General features: G+C 37.2%; 1 protein-coding gene across 1 annotated transcript in view; it reads left to right on the top strand.

Annotated features, from left to right (window-relative positions):
- Nucleotides 1–18,529, top strand: part of LOC140162523 (aspartate aminotransferase, cytoplasmic-like) — a 30,731-nt gene extending 12,202 nt beyond the window's left edge. The window contains exons 2-9 of the mRNA XM_072185772.1: nucleotides 3,484–3,665; nucleotides 4,091–4,199; nucleotides 4,957–5,069; nucleotides 7,307–7,411; nucleotides 9,017–9,167; nucleotides 10,138–10,303; nucleotides 11,385–11,527; nucleotides 13,578–18,529. Coding sequence (XP_072041873.1) covers nucleotides 3,484–3,665; nucleotides 4,091–4,199; nucleotides 4,957–5,069; nucleotides 7,307–7,411; nucleotides 9,017–9,167; nucleotides 10,138–10,303; nucleotides 11,385–11,527; nucleotides 13,578–13,732 — 1,124 coding nt within the window. The 3' untranslated portion in view covers nucleotides 13,733–18,529. The remainder of the gene's footprint in view (nucleotides 1–3,483; nucleotides 3,666–4,090; nucleotides 4,200–4,956; nucleotides 5,070–7,306; nucleotides 7,412–9,016; nucleotides 9,168–10,137; nucleotides 10,304–11,384; nucleotides 11,528–13,577) is intronic.
- The last annotated feature ends 3,516 nt before the right edge of the window (nucleotides 18,530–22,045 follow it).

Below are 22,045 nucleotides of genomic sequence, written 5' to 3'. Positions count from 1 at the left end.
TTACAATTTTGGACCACCCTGTATGTTTAACACTTGTAGGGATACCAAACTCTTTCTTCCTAATTTGTTTGATGGGCCCATGAAATGTCTTTCTGAATCCATATTTATTTTGAGCTACATAGCTTTCAGAAAAGAAAAATATGGGGTTCACTGTGACAAGAAAGATGCTACTAATTTTGTTGATGTTCCACCCTGTATATTTCTTACCCACCCTGTATTATGATATTATATTTTGTTGATTTGACATCCTTGTAATATAAGCTTTCCAGAAATATATACTTATAATGGTCTAAAATGTATTTATTAAAAGTTGTGTTGAAGTGAATCACAATTGGTGATATTTTCCTCATTTTACATTATGTTACACAAAAGATGACCAATTCATGACATGCGACCACATGTGTATATATATGCTAATGAACATCATGCCGTTACGTGACGTATTGGAAGTTTGGCCAATTATAGAACCTGTTTCGTGCAAATATCATGACGTCAATGACGTCAGCTGGCCATGTATTTGCATATGATTGAGATTGAGATGTACTAGTGGTTGGCGAAATATGTAAATCGCCGTGACTTTACTGACAAAATTTCACATAAAATACACATTATTTTCCACATGTAAGAAACAAACAGTGAAATAATTGAATGAAATTTTTTATGCATTTCCTGAATACTCCTTTATTTATCAACTTAACTGAGAAAAGTATTGGATTTCCGTAAGAATGAAACTGCCCAATTCGGCACACTTACGGTACTATGCACTGCACTGCATGATGAGTATGGTATGTGACTTTGTCGACAATTGTTGCCAGGAATATGGGTTAATTTCGGGCAATTTCGGGCAACCAATTTTTGGATATTGCCTGCCCGATCGGGCAAGCTAAAAAATAAAATTTGTCGCGGCCTGTCTGATAGTGATGATTCGCCATGGCACGGTCATACCGTGACACGAATGCAAGGCTCATGTAACTTTTAGATTTAGCAAAATGTTGTAGATGAAAACACAAATTTGTGTTCCTTGAATGCAACTCGTCACCTGTGTTTACGTAATTACACTTTTGTTTAAAAGTATTTGTGCAATGTAAGAAAAATTACACAGAATAATTCATACTTAAGGTTGGTCTGAACCCTGGAATTATGAAAACTTTCGGGCCTCATAACGGCTAAATTATTAGTCTAAAGAATATAAAAGTATACATTTTTGAATGGAAATGATTTGATGAATTCATCTGTGAGGTCCAATTTGGAGAAAATTGGAGAAATTGGAGAAAATCCCCCAAAACGGGTTTTTTGGCCCAAATTTGTTCGTGCAACGTAACAAAAAAATTGTTTGCCCCCAAAATTTTTTAATTAATTTTTAAAAACTAGATAAAAATATCTAGGGACCGTTTTTTTATTTTTTTGAATTTTGACCAAGGTTCAGACCAACCTTAAATCATATCTCATTATATTTTTGTGCTTTTTATGCAAAATGAAACAGAGTAAAACTTGGGAAATACTCCATATTACTACCTCAACCCCTTAATTTAGCAACTCTAATACCATATCCCCCTGAGCACTACCTGCCAATCTAACATTACCTCTGATTGGTCAATTACATGATATCTGCACTTAAATCGTCAATCAGAATGGAGCTTTGCAAATAATTCACCCCAATTTTTTTGCGTGGTTATTATTCTAACAATGTTGCTGAAAGCTGATTGGTCCAATTGATAATGAAAACTTCTTTTTGGCCAATCGGCAGGTAGTTCTCATGGGGATATAGATATTTGCGTATATTGTTAATTACCTGAACAATAATATAGCCATCATTTGTAAAATTTTTAAACATCATTTTACCCAATATTAACCTGCATTTGATAACAAGAAAATTAACAAATGACAATCCTGACGAACTTACGGAATATACTTACGGACTTTTACTACCTGTTGGATGGTCCAAACAAACTACCCAAAGGTCCGTATGCACAAAAGAGTTAGACCTGGTCTAAGTGGAATTTAGTTCCATCAGGAATGGCCCTTTACTATTATTTCCTTCCTAGAGTACCCCGGTAGCTAGCAAATTCTAAAGATTAAAATGCAATATGTTCAAAAATAATACAAAATAACTTAAGCAAATGTAAAGGAAAAAAACCTTTCTCCTGAGACTAATTTCACTTAGACCAGGTCTAACTTTAGACCCGGTCTAACTCTTTTGTGCATACTGACCAAAGTGTTTAATATATTGTATTTATGCTATGTTGTCATCTGAATGCCTACTATTCCCAGGTTGTTGTTACCGGGTTCTATATAGAGTCATACAGTAAGAAATTGCAAATAAGTAGGGATTTTGTGAAAATCTACTGCCTGGGTAAAACATGCTCTGATCTTTCCTCACTGATATTTCAGCACAGTAGTACATGTACTATTTACCCGGGGGGTACTCAAGTTTGGTTTTGATAGGGACGTGCCGCTGAGAATTTGAAAGTGGACCCATAAATATACTAATTTTTCAAGAAATTTGGACCCATTGATATACCAAAAGTCAAAATTTTTTCGGCCGAATTTAACCCAAATTGTCTTAGTTTTTACAAATTTTCCCAAAATTTTGGGAAAATGTTGAAAATTTTGGCTAGATTAAGGAAAGGCTATTTTCCGAAAAAATTGAGAAAAATTTTGAAAAAAGGACCGATTCATATACCAAAATAGGCTTTGAAAAAGGGGTCATTGATATACCAAAAGGCTGAAAATGCTACCCATATTTGCGGCACGTCCTCGTATGGTCATTTGTACTGAGAACCCCCCCTCGGGAGTATTTACCCTAGTAAAATGCTAGGAGAGTTCCAAGTCGATCTGAGAAAAAAGTGTTTTCGGCACACCCTACTGTGCGCACCCATTCTTCAGAATTAATACTGGCTTTTTTGTCGTATATTAGCTTGTGTGTGATGGCATGCATGCATGTCTGCATCTTGATTTGGCTTAGATTAAAATAATAATAATATCAGATTTAGGCATTCATGCATTGCAGCTAGGAGATCTGATGCACAGAGTCAACATCAGGTAAATATTTATTTTTGCACAGGTTGTAAACTAACCAATAGAAATACGCCATGTAGCCAATCATGTGGCTCTAGTCTAATATTGCGTTGCTAGGTGCGCATGCCACTGAGTTACAATAAAAGCTGAATTTATACTCCGTCCGTCAAGGAGCAATTGGTATAATGGCGAATGGCGGGGAAATGCTCCCCAGTCAGAACTTTTGCCCCCAATAAAGTCCCAAAACAAAAATTTAACCTTTTTGCGGCAATTGGTATAATTTGACCAATGTTGTTGTATTTTACTGTTGTTGTCATTCAGGCGTAGTGTTCGTTACAAAATAAGCTATATTTATACTCTGTCGCCGAGCGATTGGTATTTGACCAATGTTGTTGTATTTTTACAAAACGTTTTTATTAGCTTAAAAATATGACTGACAGACTGTGTAAAATTGTTTTTATTTAGCATACCGTACTGACGACAGCCAGCCATGGGTGTTGCCAGTTGTGCGTCAGGTGGAAACCCAGCTTGCGGCAGACCACTCATTGAATCATGAGTACCTACCCATCAGTGGATTGCCAGAGTTCACGTCGGCATCAGTTAACCTCATCCTAGGAGCAGATAACCCTGCAGTTTTGGAGAATAGGGTATGTATGTGTGAATGCACTAAGTGATTTGCTTTGTTGCATAGCAATCAGCTTTTTGTATAGAGGCCGTCAGCGTGATGTCATATGCCGCAATTTTGTGGGTACACGCTGCGATGGTCATTCGATTTCCATGCGTGATAACAGCTGCGTGGCAAGCTGCGCCCTGTAATGTAATGTTCGTCGCATGAACACATGTATCATTTGTACCCACAAGATGGTGAAAGGCTGACAGCCTTTATTGAACTTGCTACTGTTAGTAGTCATTTACTCGGCACTTGCCAGTAAGTACATGTATGTATGACCATGCCAATTCCATGCAATTTTTCTCTTGTACTTTTAAAAAGGATGATGTATGTTCATCATGTTTGATGTTGATCTTGTTAAAAGTTATATTACATTGCATAATTCTTTTTTTTTTTTGACAGGCTCTTGGTTTTCAAGCTCTTAGCGGTACTGGTGCACTACGTTTGGGGGCAGAGTTTCTGTCAAGGCAAGCCAAGTATAATATTGTGTACTTGCCAGACCCTACCTGGCGTAAGTATAGACAGAGATATTGTTCCCACTTCTAATTCTTGGATAAATGTGTACTAGGCATGGGCGATATTGTGTCCTGCGATATATCGCGATATTAAATTCTTATCGCGATGACGATATGTAGAAATAGTGACAGGCAATATGCAAAAGACTGATGATGCCCAAGCCTAAGGTGTACACAGTGGCATAGCCTTGACTTTTTCAGAGGTGGGGATTGGGGATTTTATGATACGAAAATGGTCAAAAATGGGCTAAAAAGTACCGTACAGATTAAAGGCCTCAAAATCTTAAATATCGGGACGGCCAGCATCCCACAGTAGGGTAAGAGTTCTGCCCCCTTCCCAGCGCTCTTGGCTATGACATTGGGTGTACATAGCTGGTATCAAAGTGGTTGAAATCTGTAAAACATAATTATATTTAAAATTGTGATAATTCTAAACAAAAGTCAAACTTTTTCAGGCATTTCAAATATCGGGGGGCTCTGTACAGTTAAAATGTATGTCTCTTTGTTTATCTGTGTGTCTCTCCACTGTGTCTCTCTCCCATCCATGCCTTGCAATTTAAAATTTTCAAGGGCACTTTTGAGGCCACCAAGGCCAAGTTCTAAGGGCAACACAAGACATGGCCTTTGTGGCCTCGAGGCCTGCTCCCATCTCTTCCTCTCTCCCATTCACTTCACTCCCAATGTATGAACATATTTCATGTCAATTAGCTCATTTGCATTTAATATTTCATCCTGCCTTTTTCTCTTTTCCAGCCAATCACAATGGTATTTTCAAGGCGGCCATGTTTAGTGAGCTGAGGAAGTATCGCTACTTCAAAGCAGACACTAGAGGGCTTCATATTGAAGGAATGCTGGAGGATCTCAGGGTGAGTATAAATATTCACAGTTTTTATGCCTCCACCACGAGGCATACTGTTTTTGCAATGTCCGTGCTTCCGTACGGATGTTGTATCTTGTGAGTGGATTGACTTCAGATTTTCAAGATAGGTCTGCATGGTCAGAAACTCTGGCTACTTTTTTTGGGTGGTGTACGAGGTCATATACTGAGGTCAAAGGTCATTGAGGTCAACTTGTAAGTTTTTTTAGTCCCTGTCATAGTATGTTAAACAAATATAGACTGCTCATGAGGGAGATGGTGAGAACGGATTCCCCGATGTGATCTTGAGACCATGGGTATACTTTAAAAAATCGAGAAGAAAAGCGATACTTGTGATATGATGTTTTCAAACAATCGGGTACCAGACATGCCAACTAGTACGGTTTCACCGTATTTTGTACGGTAAAACGTGATAAATACGGTAGTACGGTCACCCAAAAAAAAATACGGTATTCCAGAATTTTGACTAAAATAATAAAATGTTGGGTCTTAAAAAGATAAACAGCTGCAAGATTAGACTACTGACTGAATTACTGGTATCATTTGACCACTTTCTTTGTCTGTTAAAGTGGTTGCCTACGTCGTTTTTCTCTCGACTTTCGGTGATGCATGCACATTAAAAAATTATTATTTAATAGGCCGTCAAGATGCTTTCCGAAATAATTTTCTTCCGACTTGCAGATTTTTCATGCACGTTAATGTTTTTTATTATCCACCTAATGCTATGTCTTCTGAAGGTATTTAGTTAACTATTTAGCTCTATTGGTGCAAAAGAATAGGCATAAAAGAAGGTTTCCAACCTCCTTTTACTTCCGACTTTCGCACCATGCATGCACATTAAAGAAATATTTAATAGGCCTACAAGATGCTTTCCGAAATAATTTTCTTCCCACTTGCAGATTTTTCATGCACATTAATGTTTTTTATTAACCACCTAATGCTATGTCTTCTGAAGGTATTTAGTTAACTATTTAGCTCTATTGGTGCAAAAGAATAGGCATAAATAAAAGAAGGTTTCCAACCTCCTTTTCCGACTTTCGCACCATGCATGCACATTAAAGAAATACAAGATGGTTTCCGAAATAATTTTCTTCTGACTTGCAGATTTTTCATGCACATTAATATTTTTTATTAACCACCTAATGCTATGTCTTCTGAAGGTATTTAGTTAACTATTTAGCTCTATTGGTGCAAAAGAATAAACCTACAAGAAGGTTTCGGCCCTCCTTTTACTTCCGACTTTCGCACCATGCATGCACATTAAAGAAATATTTAATAGGCCTACAAGATGCTTTCCCACTTTGTTTATTCAGATTCAGATGATGATGATCAATGATTTTCTGAACTTTAACAAAGCATGCTTCTAACAACATTAGAAGTAACTAAACCCAATTTGTTTGGTCTAGATACTTTATCCAATTTTGTGAGGTCAAAGGTCACATACAAGGTCAAAGGTCGACTGAGGTCACCAAATCTTTTAAAAATTAATTTTCCACTGTGCATCATATATCCGGAATTCAGCTTGATCAGTTATGTAATTAAGGAAATATGACGACTTTAAGATGGCCGCTTTCCATGTAAAGTATAGCAAAGTAGCACTTTCAATGAGTGATAACTCGTAAAGGAAGCATCTTTCTGTATTGATTTATTACTTTGATGGAATGGTTCTTTAGTATTGCTAAATTTGATTGCAAATTTGTAAAGTGGGCCCCTGGACCCGGGCCGTTACGTGCTCGGTCGCACAAGTGCTCCCTCTCAATTATGTGTTCTACTTTTGGAGTTTCCGGGGTTGGCAGGTATGCAAAAGGTACTTATTTAAAAAATACGGTTTTAGGGTGCAAAATACGGATTTTTGTTCTTCTGAGTACGGAAATCTGGATTTCAAAGTTGGCATGTCTGGGGTACTTGTTAAACAAATTGATTATTTTTGGAAATAGAATTATTTCACCATTGGTTACCCATGTGTTATCATCAACATGGGCGCTACCTTGCAATTGGCGGTGCAAGTGTGTTCATTTGCATCTCTCTCTCTACCCAGTGGTGAAATGGGGAGCTGTTGGAATGAATATTGTCTATTGAGCGCCACCCAAAGGTACGAGCATGCATTGGGCATTGTATGGCAGCTGACATATTCTAACGACTAATAAATGTAAGGCTTTGACACCTGTGAAAGGTGCTGTATAAATACCAACATTTATTTATTTGTTTTTATTATTTATCTTATAGGGTGCACCAGAGAATGCTGTGGTCATCTTGCATGCATGTGCACACAATCCAACAGGTGTAGATCCCACCTGGGAACAGTGGAAGCAAATTGCTGAGGTCTGCAAGGTAGGTATACAAACCTATTTAGGGAGTACAGCCAGAATGGTTTGCTGAGCTCATAACAAAGCTTTACTGCCTTCACTGACAATATACAGTATATCAGTTTGCTGATATTTGAAACTGACTATTAGCTACATTTTCAGGTATAGCTCTTTGTACACAGACAGAGCACTCATATGTGATGCGATCAAGCAAAATCAGTCGGAACTCGGAAATATTGATTTTGAGATATAACCATACAAAGGAAATATTTTCTTTTTTTCCTGTTGTTTTGGAAACTCTTTAATTGCTCATATCTTCGGAACTGGTTGTCCAATTTCAGTGGGGTTTTCTGCAAAATGCAGCTTTGTAAATGCGTTTTACTAACCTATAAGAAACTGAAAATTTGATATTTCTGAATTCCGACTGATTTTGCTTGATCGCATCACATATCATCAAGTACATGTGGCATTCAGAATGTTTGCTATTTCGTTGGAGCCAGTTGGAGGCAGGGCTACATGTGTGTTCCACACTCACATTTGGGTCTTGCACAACTGCATGGATCTGCCATCTTGCTACCAAAACAAGGTTCTCCCTGCCAACGCAGGCGCAAAAAGTGCATTTTTGTTTCTCTCACTTTCGAGCAATGTGCCAGAAAGGCTTTTGCAAAGCGTACACGGCTATTAAAGCAAGTGTTTGACAGAGTATGCAAACCCAACACACACTTTGCAGGTTGAAACTCGTTTTGAGATGGCCGTGTGATTGTCCAATTGTGCAAGAAGCAGGCAAGCCATGATTTGAATTATTAATAGATTTGACCATCACACATAGAAGCTTGCTGTAGTATATATGTATATGTGGGAACAAATCCCTGTGTACAGTTCAATTTGCTCATTGCATGGTTCTGCCATATGCAAGGAGAGCCTTGATCTGGCAATAGACCTGAAAGGAAGAATTATGTAACTGTACACAATGTTATGTGACTGGTTCAATTCCTATTCATGTATGCTGCTAGATCGAGGCTCTCCTGTCATATGGCGGAATCGTGCAATGTTATGGGCGAATGATTTCATAGCATATTGGACCATTCCATTTAAAAACCACACTACCTCTGTGGAAGAATTTGGAAATATCTTCCACAAGGGGAGTGTGAATTTCAAATGGAATGAAGACATTACACTGGAGACAGCTCCGTTTGAATTTCCTAAACCCTCTTGAGAAAGATTCAACCTGAATCGTCCACAGAGTGAGCCTAGGGTAAGTTTCAAAGAGAGTTGGTTAATGTGCTAATTCCATTTGAAATTCATACTCCATCTCTGGAAGATATTTCCAAATATTTCCACAGGAGTGTGGAATTTAAATGGATTAGCCCATTGTTGAAGTTGTGCTACGAAAGGCGACGAAAAAAACCACCCTGTTCTACGGCCCAACCGACCCAGATTTTACTTAAATTGGAAAACAAATTTTTCCTATACAATTGAATGCGGACCCAAATTTCAGAAACAACATTTTGTTTTTGGTATTTTTTTGGGTCATTTGCAAAAAAACCAACCCAACTGTATAGGTCCGTCCGTCCGTACCGTAGAACAGGGTTTTTTCCGTCGCCTAAATGACATTATTTTTATATTTCAGGCCAAGAAACTGTTTGTATTCTTTGATGCTGCATACGTAGGGTTTGCAAGTGGTTCAGTGGAAACGGACAGGTGGCCAGTAACATACTTCCTCAGCCAGGGCATTGAATTATTCTGTGCTCAGTCTTACTCAAAGAACTTTGGATTATACAGTAAGTTTATCTTGCCTCTTAATATTTTATTTGTCTGTGCTTGGTCATACTCGAAGAACTCAGTTTAGACTGTGTGTACATTATGTTTATTTCGAGTCCTCACACATGTAAAAAGCTTTTTTTGGCATGTGCCTACTAAATTATGTACAATTTAACTTGTTCTTTTCCCCTTTTTCCTCTTTTCTCTTCTCTTTCTCCATTTCCTCTTTTCCTTTTTCTCTTTCTTACTTTAACTCTCCTTTCCCCTTCTCTCTTCAATTTTCTTACATTCATTTCCTTTCTCTTTCATTTAAAAAATATATTTTGGGAGCAAAAACAACAACAACAACAACACCATAAGGCAGTTGCTTCACTAGCCTCTTCCGAGTCTGTACTCTAAAGTTCTGTATGCAACAAACAAGCTAGACCAGGTATAACATTAGATCTGGTGTAACTATGGATGTTAGAATTAAATTTAATCTTTTCTTTTCTTTTCCTCCTTTACTCGAGCTAAGTCCAAAGTTAAACTGCCGCCATCTATTATTAAGCTACATGTAAGTCATGCATTTGTCCTTAACAGGATCTACAGTAATATAGAATGAGGTACATATAAATACCAAAAAGTTCATTCTTCGTAGGACTAATCTCCATAGTTAGACCAGGTCTAAAGTTAAACCGGGTCTAAAGTTAGACCAGGTCCAACTTGTTTCGTGCATACGGACCAGTCTAATCTCTTTGGAAATCCCTCAATGGGCTATTCCAGTTAAAATCCATTCATCCCCTACATGTGGAAGACATGGCCATAATCTCTCACACAAGGGGTGTAGATTTCAAATGGAGTCACCTATTCAGGTAAACCCACTTAAAATTCACACTCCCTGTATGGGAGATAAAGGTCATGTCTTCCATGTGGGGTGTATGGATTTCAACTGGATTAGCCCACTTTTGCCATGTTATTCATGCCCTATTTTCTTTTCTTTTCACTATACAGACGAGCGTATTGGGTGCTTGACATCGGTAGTCAATGACCCAGAGGTCAAACTACGCATTAAGTCGCAGATGGAAATTATTGCAAGAGTTTTGTGGTCCAACCCACCAAATCATGGAGCTAGGATCGTCAGTACAGTATTAAATAATCCAACTCTACTGGCTCAGTGGTAAGTAGTGAGTAGTGGATGCCGGCTATACTATTCAGCAAATTACTTCAGCAGTGTCCGTCTGCTCTGTCTGATTATCGCGTAAAAAGAACTAGGTCACACAAAGCTACACAGTTTGACTAGCAAATGAGGTGCCGATGTGATGATGATGTGATTCAATCAGCCAATCAGGACCCCACTTCCATATCCGCCATAAACTGCGCCAAAATTGGCAGACCTCTGAAGCACTGTGCTGAAAACTATACTTGCTGGTATCCTCTACAATAAATTATTGAACCCATACCTTTCCATATGAGTGTGCCTGTGGGGGTTATTTTATCATTCTTTATTCAGTTGGTGTGTCTTGTCAAAAATGCACCCAATATGATTGGTTTTCACCTATACAGTATGACACGATAGTGGATAGTGATATAAGACGGCATGAACGCTGCCACGCAACGACGGCATGCTTGTTGATCCTCAATCATTGTGTGTTAATGCGTTTGTTAGGCCGTTCGTGTGATACACATGCGCGAACAATGAACACGGTTCAGGGGCTTTAGATGTTCATGACGGTTTTGTTCATTTGAAACAACAAGGATGTCCTCACAAAAGTTTTCTTATTTTGCAACGTATTATATTATATTCTCTAAATAAAGCACAAACACTGCTGGCTCAGGCACCACTCCAACTCACCTTTACTTCAAACGGTCACAACTACTTTGTTCCATTTCATTCCATTTTTAGACCATTTGTTATCCATTAATAGAGCATTATTTAAATTACTTTTTTTTTTTTCCTCAGGCTGCCTATTCACCCTTTGCACGGATCCGCCATCTTGCTACCAAAACAAGATTCTCCCTGCAAACGCATCACATTTTTATTGCTTGTGCTTTTCTTGCAACATCCCAGAAGGCTTGTGCAAAGTGTATGTGGTAATTAAAGCATGCGTTTGACATGCATATCCGCGCACACCTTTGCGGATGGAACCTCGTTTTGAGATGGCTGTGCAAAGCGTCAATTGAGAATTACTGACCTACTTTAAACAAACATGTAATTTTCCAACCTCATTTCTAATTTATTTTCTTTTTTCATATTACAGGTTTGAGCATATTGCAACCATGTCATCACGTATAAAATCGATGAGGCAAGCGCTCTATGAGCGTCTGAAAGCTCTAGGGACACCCGGCACATGGCATCACATTACAGACCAGATTGGCATGTTTAGTTACACTGGCTTGGGACGTAAGTATAACATATTGAGCTGTTTCAGTTGAAATCCTTACACCCCTTATGGAAGATGTGACCTTAATCTCCCACACAGGGAATGCATGTGTGGGAGATTAGAGTAATGTCTTCCATATGGGGTTATATGGATTCCAACTGAAATGGCCAGGAGAAACCTTGTTGCACATCCGCCATCGGCGATGTGCATTCTTTTTACCGCGTTCTTCTTTCTTTCTTTCTTCTTCTTCTTCTGTCAACACTATGATCAGCCATCGTAGCCACATGCTTTCAGGCATGTTGACCATACTTGGTCAGTATAACCGCTTGGTGGTGCCACAGATGTCACATGATCAACTTCCGTCAAATGTCATCCACTTCCGTCAATGGCCAAAACTTGGATTTTCACTAAAATGCTACTCCTCCCACATATTACATAGCACCGTGGACGCCACTTACACACATGCATCATCTATAGCCAGTGTCTAAAAGTTATACCACAAAATTGGAATCAAAGGTCATTAAGGGGTCAATTCCGGTAAAAGTCTGAAAAATTTGTAAAAAATATTCAAAAAATCACTGTCTTTACAAATTACATAGCAGAGAGTCGCCATTAGCACACATGCATCGCTATTATCTAGGGTCTTTAGGATGCCTACAGTTTTGGGGTCAAAGGTCATTAAGGGGTTACTTCCGTCAAAAACCAAAATTATCAAAAAGTTTATTTTTTAATCTCAAAATGTAAACAAACCAGAGTAATATACCCATCATACATGAATTAGTGTTACATGGTGTATGCATGGTATTTTTTATTTTGGGGGTGAAAGGTCATTAAGGGGTAACTTCCTGTTTTAGCTAAATAACTTCAAGAATTTTTATCTCAACAACTAAACATAGTAGAATTTTTTAATTAAAAGTGGAACAATGCATTTTGTCGTTGTATATAAGGTTTTATTTTCATTGAGGTCAAAGGTCATTAAAGGGGTCAAAAGGTCAATCATAAATTTAAAAAATCATAATCCATGTATAAGTTCCGATAAAGCTGAAAATTCACCAGGAATATTCCTTATGACATCCTAAGCACTATGTAATATTTTTGCGCGGTCAAAGGTAATTAAGGGATCACTTCCGGTTCTCACAGATTCGGAGCCATAACTCATTTGTCACTGCTGGTTGTGCATCCTCGCGGTCGCAGGCGTAATAATCAGATCTCGCTTACATTATTGATTTTTATTTAGGGTCAAAGGTTATGAGGCGTCACTTCCGGTGTTAAACAAAATACCTTCTAAAATACCTGGCGTTTGTGATGCTCGCGGTCGCAGGCGACCGCAACCATATCTAGTTTGTATTGTTTTGTTTTATTTCTTCTTTAACCGGGCACACTCAATCAGTTGAAAATGCAAATAATCATCTGTTCTTCCTTGAGGCCCAGGTATAAGGCTGTGATTTTGGGGTAATTTTGTGCCCGGGGAACCTATGTAATTTCCAGGCGGGTACCAGGGTACAAGTATCACAATCGATCAAGTCAAATGTGGTATGCAAAATTTGTACTTGTGTTTTTTTAAATGGTCTCCAAGCAGTTGTGTGTATGTAGCAATGATATTTATTGATAATATATACCTGCAAAGTATTTGTAAACAAGTTGAACAACAGCTTTGTTTGACATTGAAATCTGTCCTCTTGTAAGTGGATTTTGTGGCTACTAGGACTACAGGGACCAAGTTTATCAACTCGCTATGGGCCTATTGAACTTTGTAGGCAAACTTTTCATGCAAACTAGGTCAGGGCAAGGCAATACAAATAAAGTTTAGTGGCAAAGTTCAATTGGCCCATGGCAAGTTGATAAACTTAGTCCCTGTAGTCCTAGTAGCCACAAAATCCAATTACAAGAGGCCAGAATGTATCGAACAGATGTTTTTTTGTACCTTGGTATCAACATTTTCGAGCGGGAATCGATTTCCCCGATATTACTCCCAGCCTAACTCGGGTATCACTCTGAGGTTGAGTTAAGTGGAAAAAAAATGCATAATATATTTCATTACTGAAGTCACATTATATTTCCTTATTTCAGCGAACCAAGTGGAATTTATGAAGAAGAACTACGCTGTCTATGCGATGAAAGACGGACGCATGAACATGTGTGCGCTGACCACGAAGAATGTAGATTACGTAGCTAATGCAATCCATGATGCTGTGTCTAAAGTTCACGAAGACCCAAAGCTGTAGATATACTGGCTTGGATGGGCCAGGAGAAGGTGGCACATGATGGAAGTTATTTGCTTCTGTCTTTTTTTTTTTTTTTAATAATGTGAAAAGCTGAAAGGGGCATTCAGAGATGGTGATTAGTTTATTCTTTTTTTTTTCAGAACAATTTGACATAGAAAAGAGAAACTTACAACAAATTTTGTGTACTTTATGTATCCAGATGATCGTTATCAGCCCTCTGAATGCCCCATTCATTGTAAACAGTATACTGACATGAGGCAATAATCAATACAAAAGGATGTCGAATGGTGACAAAAAAACAACCGTTTTATGGACAGACAGGACTTATCAAGTAGGGTCAATCGGAACAGATTAAAAAAAACTTTTCTAGAGGCTAAAATAAATTATTAGTCTTAAACTATCACCGAAAGCTTGAAAAATCTGGCAAAATTTGATGATTTTTTTGCAAACATATTGCAAAATGTCTTAATTTTGGCTAAAAACAGTTGATTTACATGATTTTAGCAAAATTAAATAAAAAATTTCCCTCAAACACAAACTCTGAGTCGGTCTAGCCCGTAAAACAGTTTTTTTTGTTTTTTTGTCACCTAAGGCCATTTTCTCTTGGTCCTGTAGATTTTGAAACAAGAGTTTGCAACGTTTGACGTGAAAAGTGATATATTATAATCGGTAGACCCACCCAAATAACTTTCTTGTCATATTTAAAAAAAATCATTGTGTACTGTGTATGATGCAGACCTATTGAACCTCAGAAATGGGGCCATATCTGTTCAAAACTGTGAAGCCGTGCTTACAAAGCAAAGTTATACTGGATTCTCATTCTTGTGGCAAATGTTTGTGATTTTATCAAAATCAAATTTTGCGTACATTCATGCAGTAATAAGATTATAGTATTACTTTCTTACACACAAGGACCAATTAACTTGGTATCATAATGGCGGCACATCAATGCCGTGCATCAACCGTGCATCAGTCACAATCTCAAGATTTTGCAGCAATTGTTTGTCCTATATAATATGAAAACTATAAAATGAATCCTTTGTAGTCTGCACTGCGCATATATTTGTTTTACAATTGTAGTGACGACGGAAAAACTTGCCATTCGTATCATGTCGGACTTATGAAAATATCCTTTCGGTGCCTGTGTCTTAACGCGCTGTGTGACATGATCATGCTCTGCAGTTTTCCATGTTCAAAAAGAAACATGGTCGAAAGGTCAATATGGCACAACTGCGCAGTCTCATTGCCAGATTCTGGTTTAAACCCTGACACTCTTTTCACACATAACATCGTTGGGCAGGAAAACCTTGTATGTACTTTTGGCCCCTGAACATGTTTAAAACAAAACTCCCAACAGGTTACATAGGAGGTTTTGATTTAAACATGTTCAGAGGCCAATGACACATAGGAGGTTTTTCCTACCCAACGACGATAAGTTTCTCGGTTGTCAACCCAGAAAGTTGATGAATGAAGACAGTAGTCTATGAAAACTAGAATCTCAAGCTGTGGCATAGCCACAGGGCGCCCCTATCGGCACCTAATGAACTGTCGCTGGTAATGCTACTGATCTTGAGATCCAAAACAGGGGGTGTAGATTTCAAATGGAGTCACCCATTCAGGTAACCTCATTTGATATCACACTCCCTGTTTTCCTATAGGGGTGAGAAGATTTCAACTGTAATAGTGCAATTAATGTGACTAGTTGCAAATTGTAGGTTTATGAGTTATAAACAACCGAATGAGCATGAAACATGTCTGTCTTTCGTATAAATGTTTGAATGCCATCAAGTGTGGATGATTAAATTTCACCCCAGATTTGTTATTAAAATCTGGGTCTGTTGGGCCGGTACAACTTTTTTTTCTTCGCTTTAGCAGCTGAGGATAGTGCCGTTTTACTTTATGCAAAATATTCATCAATTTAATTTTTTTGGCATCAAATGCCAAACCTTTACTAAGTATGATCAGCTCATACTAGGTGAGACTTATCGGTATTTGTTACTGCAGGTGTTAATAAAGTCTAAACTTAACGCTTGTGTAGATTCACAAAAGCACGCATCAGTTTTATTTTTGTAGATTTCGCGAATGGGAGTTCCATCTGCAAAATTAACATCTTGCGAATTTGATGTAAGAAGAAAACTGAGCAATTGCGAAAATAACAATAGCAAAAATGTCTTTCTCCCACCAAATCGCGAAGCTGTTGTTCGTGTAAATTACCATTTGCACAAAGCGTAGGTGATGTGCTCAGCCCTCTGTACAGCACGCCATTCTTTATTAATCCACGATGTTATGAGTCCTGCCTGTTATGAGCTAATCATAGTATAGTGTAGCATAGGTTCAAGTCAATTTCTTCACCAGGTTTGCCTTGAGCAGTAAAGTTTTAGATTTTGTTAGTATCAGATAATCAATTCTTGCCATGATTCTGCTCAAATGAGTTTCAGAATTGCATCATGCTATTCCAGTTGAAATCCATACTCCCCCTCTGGAAGACATGACCTTAATCTCCCATGCAGGGGGTGTAGATTTTATATGGAGGTGCCCATTCAGGTAACCCCATTTGAAATTCACACTCCCTATGTGGAAGATTAAGGTCATGTCTTCCATAGGGGTATGGATTTCAACTGGAATAGCGCATCTTCAATAATGGTGCACACTCTGCACGCAGCCAAACAAGTTGTGCTGACACAGAAATTATACTTTATTTTGGCTAAAAATTGTTTGTCTCAAAGCTGATGAAGAATTTATTTTAGTGTGCAATTTTGTATTTTTCATGATTTGTAAAAATTGATATTTTATTTGTATGAAATGAGATTCAATATTATGCTTGTCAGCAGTTTATTGACATTTATGGATTAAAAATTAAACAAATTGGGAGCTGTAGGAAAAATCATCAGTTTTGAAACAAACTACTTTTTTTTTGGTTTATCTATGCAGGCATGGCTCGAAAAAGTGGGGAATTTGGGAAGCTCATTCCCAGGAAATGTTGGTGTTTGGAGGAAATTATGGTATTCGGAGGAAATTGTGTCTTTTTGTATATAAAAACATGCTATAAATTGTGGGAAATTTAGCTTGCTTCCGGGGAAATTAACATTTTTTCGAGCCCCGTATGCAGGATGCAATGGGAAGAATTAAATGAAAAGTTTTTGTTGCAAACTGAAAAACGGAAGTTACGATGGATAAAGCGTGCTTGTAATATCATGAGTTATGTAATACATGGTCAGCAAAATGTTGGGACCATGTCAACCCATGAACCGTAATCACATATGTATTCAATGAAAATATTGGGTTGTAAATCTTAAGGTTTACAAAATCTTAGGTCTACAAGACCCTGCCATTTTTTACCTAATTAGTGCATTGGGCGCCTAAGTAGTAAGGTAATTTGAGGGTGTACTATAATTAATTTCATAATACACTGGAGCGTTGGGAAAAGGTTAAAGTTATAGAAACTATATGCAACCAATCACCTTTGTAAAATGGACATTATAAGTTCCTTTAAGGCCACAAAGATGGCAGGAGCCATAATTTTCCAGTTTTAGTCATGTGACTGAAAAACTTCAGTGTATTTCTTGCATTGATCTTATAGGAAATAATTCAAGGAAGTCAATAATTGCATTTATAATTCCATAGGTCTTGCGGTTCTTGAGTTATGGCCAATAATGTATCAAAATTGTTGGGCGTTTTCCCCTTACCGAGAAAAATCATGCACATGGGGTCGAAATGCCACCCTTTATAGCAAGCCTTGGGATCTCCTTTTTTCGAACCATACCATAAATCTTGTGTGTCGGCTTTATGTGTATCAATATTTGAATGCAAACACCACTAGGCTATGCTCCCCTCGGACCCACCATTAAACACTGCCTATCTTAGCCTTTGGTGGAGTGCATTATACAGTTCGTATATTAGAAATATAGTGTTAAATAGTGTAGAATGGAGTCTGAAAACATAATTGTATAAATGGTTTTAAATTTATATTGTTTTATTTTAAGGTGCATTAAACTATTATTATAGTTTGTATAATTTCATCCTTTATTTTGATAATGTTAACGATAAATTGGTCTCTATAAAATAGAAAATTGTAAAACAATTTTATTTTTCAGTGTAACATATAATAATAGTCTCAGATGCGAATGTTTTAAACATTTTGTTTGGTCATTTAAATATCTATTTCAACAGCTCTTCCTATATCTTAATCTTTGTACAGGAGCCAAACCTTGTTAATCAGTGATGAATCCACACTTTTCCAGTAACTTATACGCGAATGCAAGTTAACAGAAGCGTGTTTATGCGTTACGCGTGAGCGTGTAAAATTTGTTATGCCTGGAACTTGTGTGTTTACATGTTGAATTCAGTTGAAGGTAGTGGCTAAACGTTGTCGTTTTTTTCTTACTTTTATTGTTGATATCAACAGAGAAATCACAGATCTCCTTGTAAGGTTGAGTTTCAATGACTAACTGTCATTTCTCATGGAATAATCATGTGAATTAGATGATATTTAGCTTGTTTTTGTTGTTGAAATGGATTCAATCATGTTTCACCGTTTAACAAATCGCGAAACGGTGATGAACAAGTGTGAAACATGATTGAATCCTAAAGTATCATTACAATAAAATAGTGTATTAAAATCTGGAAAAATCTGAAATGCAAGAAATATTCTATTCAAATAGAAATTTAGATTTTCAAAAACAAGTTTATTTTTTCAGTGTGGCATTATTGATAATAGTCTCAAATGTGAATGTTTTCAACATTTTCTTAGATCATCGAAATAGTGTATTAAAATATGGAAAAGTCTGAAATGCAGAACAGTTTTTATGTCAATTTGTTTCATTTTTGTGCTACAGTGGTGTATGATTTATTATGGTCTTTGAGAATATGACCTGTGTGTACAGCATGTATCAAAATGATTGGTACCTATCAATATTATGATATTTAGGCCTAAAAAAGAAAAGAAAAATTTACACACATTTTAAGCTGAAAATCACGAATTTTTCTCTTTTTTAAAAATTATAATCTTGTTTTAATTTTTTTATCCATTTTTTGCAAAAATAATAAGAAAAAAGTTTAGGGTCGGGTCTATTTTTAGGGTCGGTCGGGTTACACCAATCAAACAATTTTTTTTAGGCCTTATTGAAAGCCTGCCTCTTCCAGATGCAATATTAGATACTCTTGAAATGGCCAGAATGTATAGTTTATTACTTACTATGCAATTATTACACACATTATTTTGGATCTTTTGTGTAAAACTGATGGATACCAATCATTTTGATACAGCGTGTACTATGTTATATTACTAAAGTAATAAGCTAAAGTAATAGAGACACAATTATGTAATTTTAAAATTTATTTCCCTTTTTACCCTTCAATTTTTCAGTTCAATTCAGGTCAGCTTACAGCTGTTTATTAGCTCTTATTGTTCCTGCCAAACGAAGTTTGGAAAAAGGGACTCGAAAACGAAAAAATATTGAGGCCAAGCTAGTTGCAAAGTAAGTTATATTTGAAATTGAAAACTTTCTTTAACTTACAATATTTTCATATCATATGATTTTGTGTTCCTTTTAAACAAACAGACAAAACTCATGTTGAAAAATATTTGGAGCATCAGAACCACACTTTATTAAAAGAAAATTTAGGAAATCATTTTGGTTGTTCTTTCCAATTTTGGTTTCAATCCAGAACATAACCTTGGAATGTATAAGCCGTGTTCACATCAAAGACAAAACCTCGGAGGGAACTTGGACTCAGAGGGTCAGGTCACTTGAGGTTCAGTCAGGTGTTTCGCCCGTGTAGACGCATTCAGATGGTTGAAATTCTGGGACACTGGGTATGTTTAATCCACCTCAAACCCCCATGATATTTAGGGGTTTTGTTGAACCTCCAAACGCACTTGGAGGAAACTTGGAGCCTGGTGTGGAAACGCGTTCAGAGGTTCACTTAACTTCACTGCATGATTGTGTATAGTGATTGATCAATTTCTATGTCTACACCAAGCACATTTTAGCCACTTGGTTACTCGAACAGATATTATCTATTAAGAATAGAAGGTTGAATTCCCAACCCAAATGGCCAAAATTTCAACAAATGATGACCTTGGACTTAACCCCAAAAGACCCCAAAGTGGACGATGAATTTGGGGAACTTTTTATAGAAACTGCATGTCATTTCTGTATGCTACTCCGAAATTTGCAAATTTTTGCCTTTAGGCCTATATCTTGGTATTTTTTGGATTGTTAAGCACCTTTTTATGCCATACAACAGGGCAGGCCCGTACGCAGGGGGGTGCGGGTTTTTTACGCTTTTGGACAAGAAAGGTCCAAATTTTGTCCACATTTAACAAAATTGCCCCCCCTTGGAAAAAAGTCCACTTTTTCAAAATCAGCACCCCCCCCCCCAATGAAATCCTGCGTACGGGCCTGCAACAGGAATTCCTATTTTCATGGCCCCCAAATTCCCACACTTCCTTTATTTTCAGCCCGTTTTGACCCAGATTCACACACTTTTCAGGCTTTTGCCTTCAGGTCAGCTTGCATCCCTGCATACAATACAAGCAAATGGTCCCTCTTTTTTTCTCTCTCCCTCAAGCACGGCCAAGCTCTAATTAGTGATAATTAACCACTTAGGGATGACTTGCTTTCAGCTGGCAAAACCCGCACCGCGTGTGGGCACAACTCAGCAGAGTGACTTATAATTTCATTAATATGCTTCTATAGTACGCTTAGAAGTTCACACCCTTGAAATTTTGTATCGTCTGAACATGACTTAAGTCCTGTGTTAATGCTTGAAGGAACTGAAAAGGATTTCTTTATAGATTTAATTATATTTCTTATTGTGTATAATACAATAGGTATTGTGAATATTACAATTATTTGGTGTATAGCTGAATACTTTGACGATTTGGCTTTCTTCATTTAAAATAAATGGTTGTTATGGATTTATGGAATTTAAGAATAATCATGAGAGTTTTGAATGGCGAGTTTATTATATACATTGGACATTTTACAACTTTCACAAATAATGCGGACAAAGAATAATACATCATATCGAGGCCTCATATCGATCGAGAACTATTATGTCGAAACATTATATTTTAGTTAAATTGAACTGTCTTTCTGAAAATCAGTTACCCCATAAAGTTATTGTAATGTCACTCCTTCCAACCTCATACTTCATTCTTCATATTTGTTTGAGTGGTCATACGTTTAAGACAATTATAATTGTAAGCATTAAAATGTATACTTAGAGGATCTTGATAGCTGCAGTATGGCACCACACTTGTGTAAAATGAAATTGGAATGATCGAGAAATTCACCATTAATAAAGAAAAAAAAATTGTGATTCGAACTTTTATATAGTTCATAACGTTGAATGTGTGTTAACCATAACCATACATAATGCTCACAAAATTGGAAAGACCATCAAGACGCAGGTTCTTATCGATCGATGACACACACTGACCGCCACTTCGGGTGAGTGGAACATGTTACGCTATGCAATTTTAACGTTGCAACGTTAAATTGCCCCAAATTACGTTTTATTCATCAATTTCTCGATCATTTCGTGTCCGATTGTGGTATCATTCATTCTGCAGCTAACACGTCTTCACACCGTCATCTTATCATGCTTATTGTCTTCAATTATATGTACACTCTATAGAAATAAAGGTTCTAAATAGAACCTTTTTTGTCCTATATATAGGAGAACCTTCCCTCTTGAACCTCTGAACAGGGTTAATTTTGGAGAACCCTTAAAGGTTCTCTAAAGAACCGAAGTTCTGTATCACATTTTTGGGGCATTTTTGGTTCTTTAAGGGATTATCCTGGGAGGACAACTTTAGAATCTTTTTAGGGCCTTTATTTCTTAGAGTGAACTGTATCCAGAATTATGACCACTCAAAATACGACTTCATTTTTATGTGTTTATTTGAATTACGGCGTAGAGAAACCTAAATGATTGATCTCCAATTTTATGATAACTCGCCGAAATATTAAAGGCTCACAGAGTCGCAGTCACTTTGGACCACGATATCCTCATCCCAATGGCATAGTTCAGTAACCTTAATAAAACAATAATAAGGCAAAATTTGACCTCAAGTTGCAGAGTATGAGTTTTTGTACCCACATTTTCAATGAATGTACAAATGTATTGGGGTTAAAGAACTGTGCCTTGATAGATGAGCAGGTTGTGGATCCTAGTGAGTATTAATAGTTGGTGAACTTGGCTTTGAACTTCCCATTTTCTAATCAGTCAAATTCAGTCATTCGTGTGCGATCACGTGTTCACTCAAGCTTCAGATAATTCACCTCCCAGTAAACACACAAAAAG

Source organism: Amphiura filiformis, chromosome 10 (assembly GCF_039555335.1).
Source record: "Amphiura filiformis chromosome 10, Afil_fr2py, whole genome shotgun sequence".
Classification (NCBI taxonomy): domain Eukaryota; kingdom Metazoa; phylum Echinodermata; class Ophiuroidea; order Amphilepidida; family Amphiuridae; genus Amphiura; species Amphiura filiformis.
Note: the sequence above shows the minus strand (reverse complement) of the source record. Positions and strands in the feature narration are given on the sequence as shown.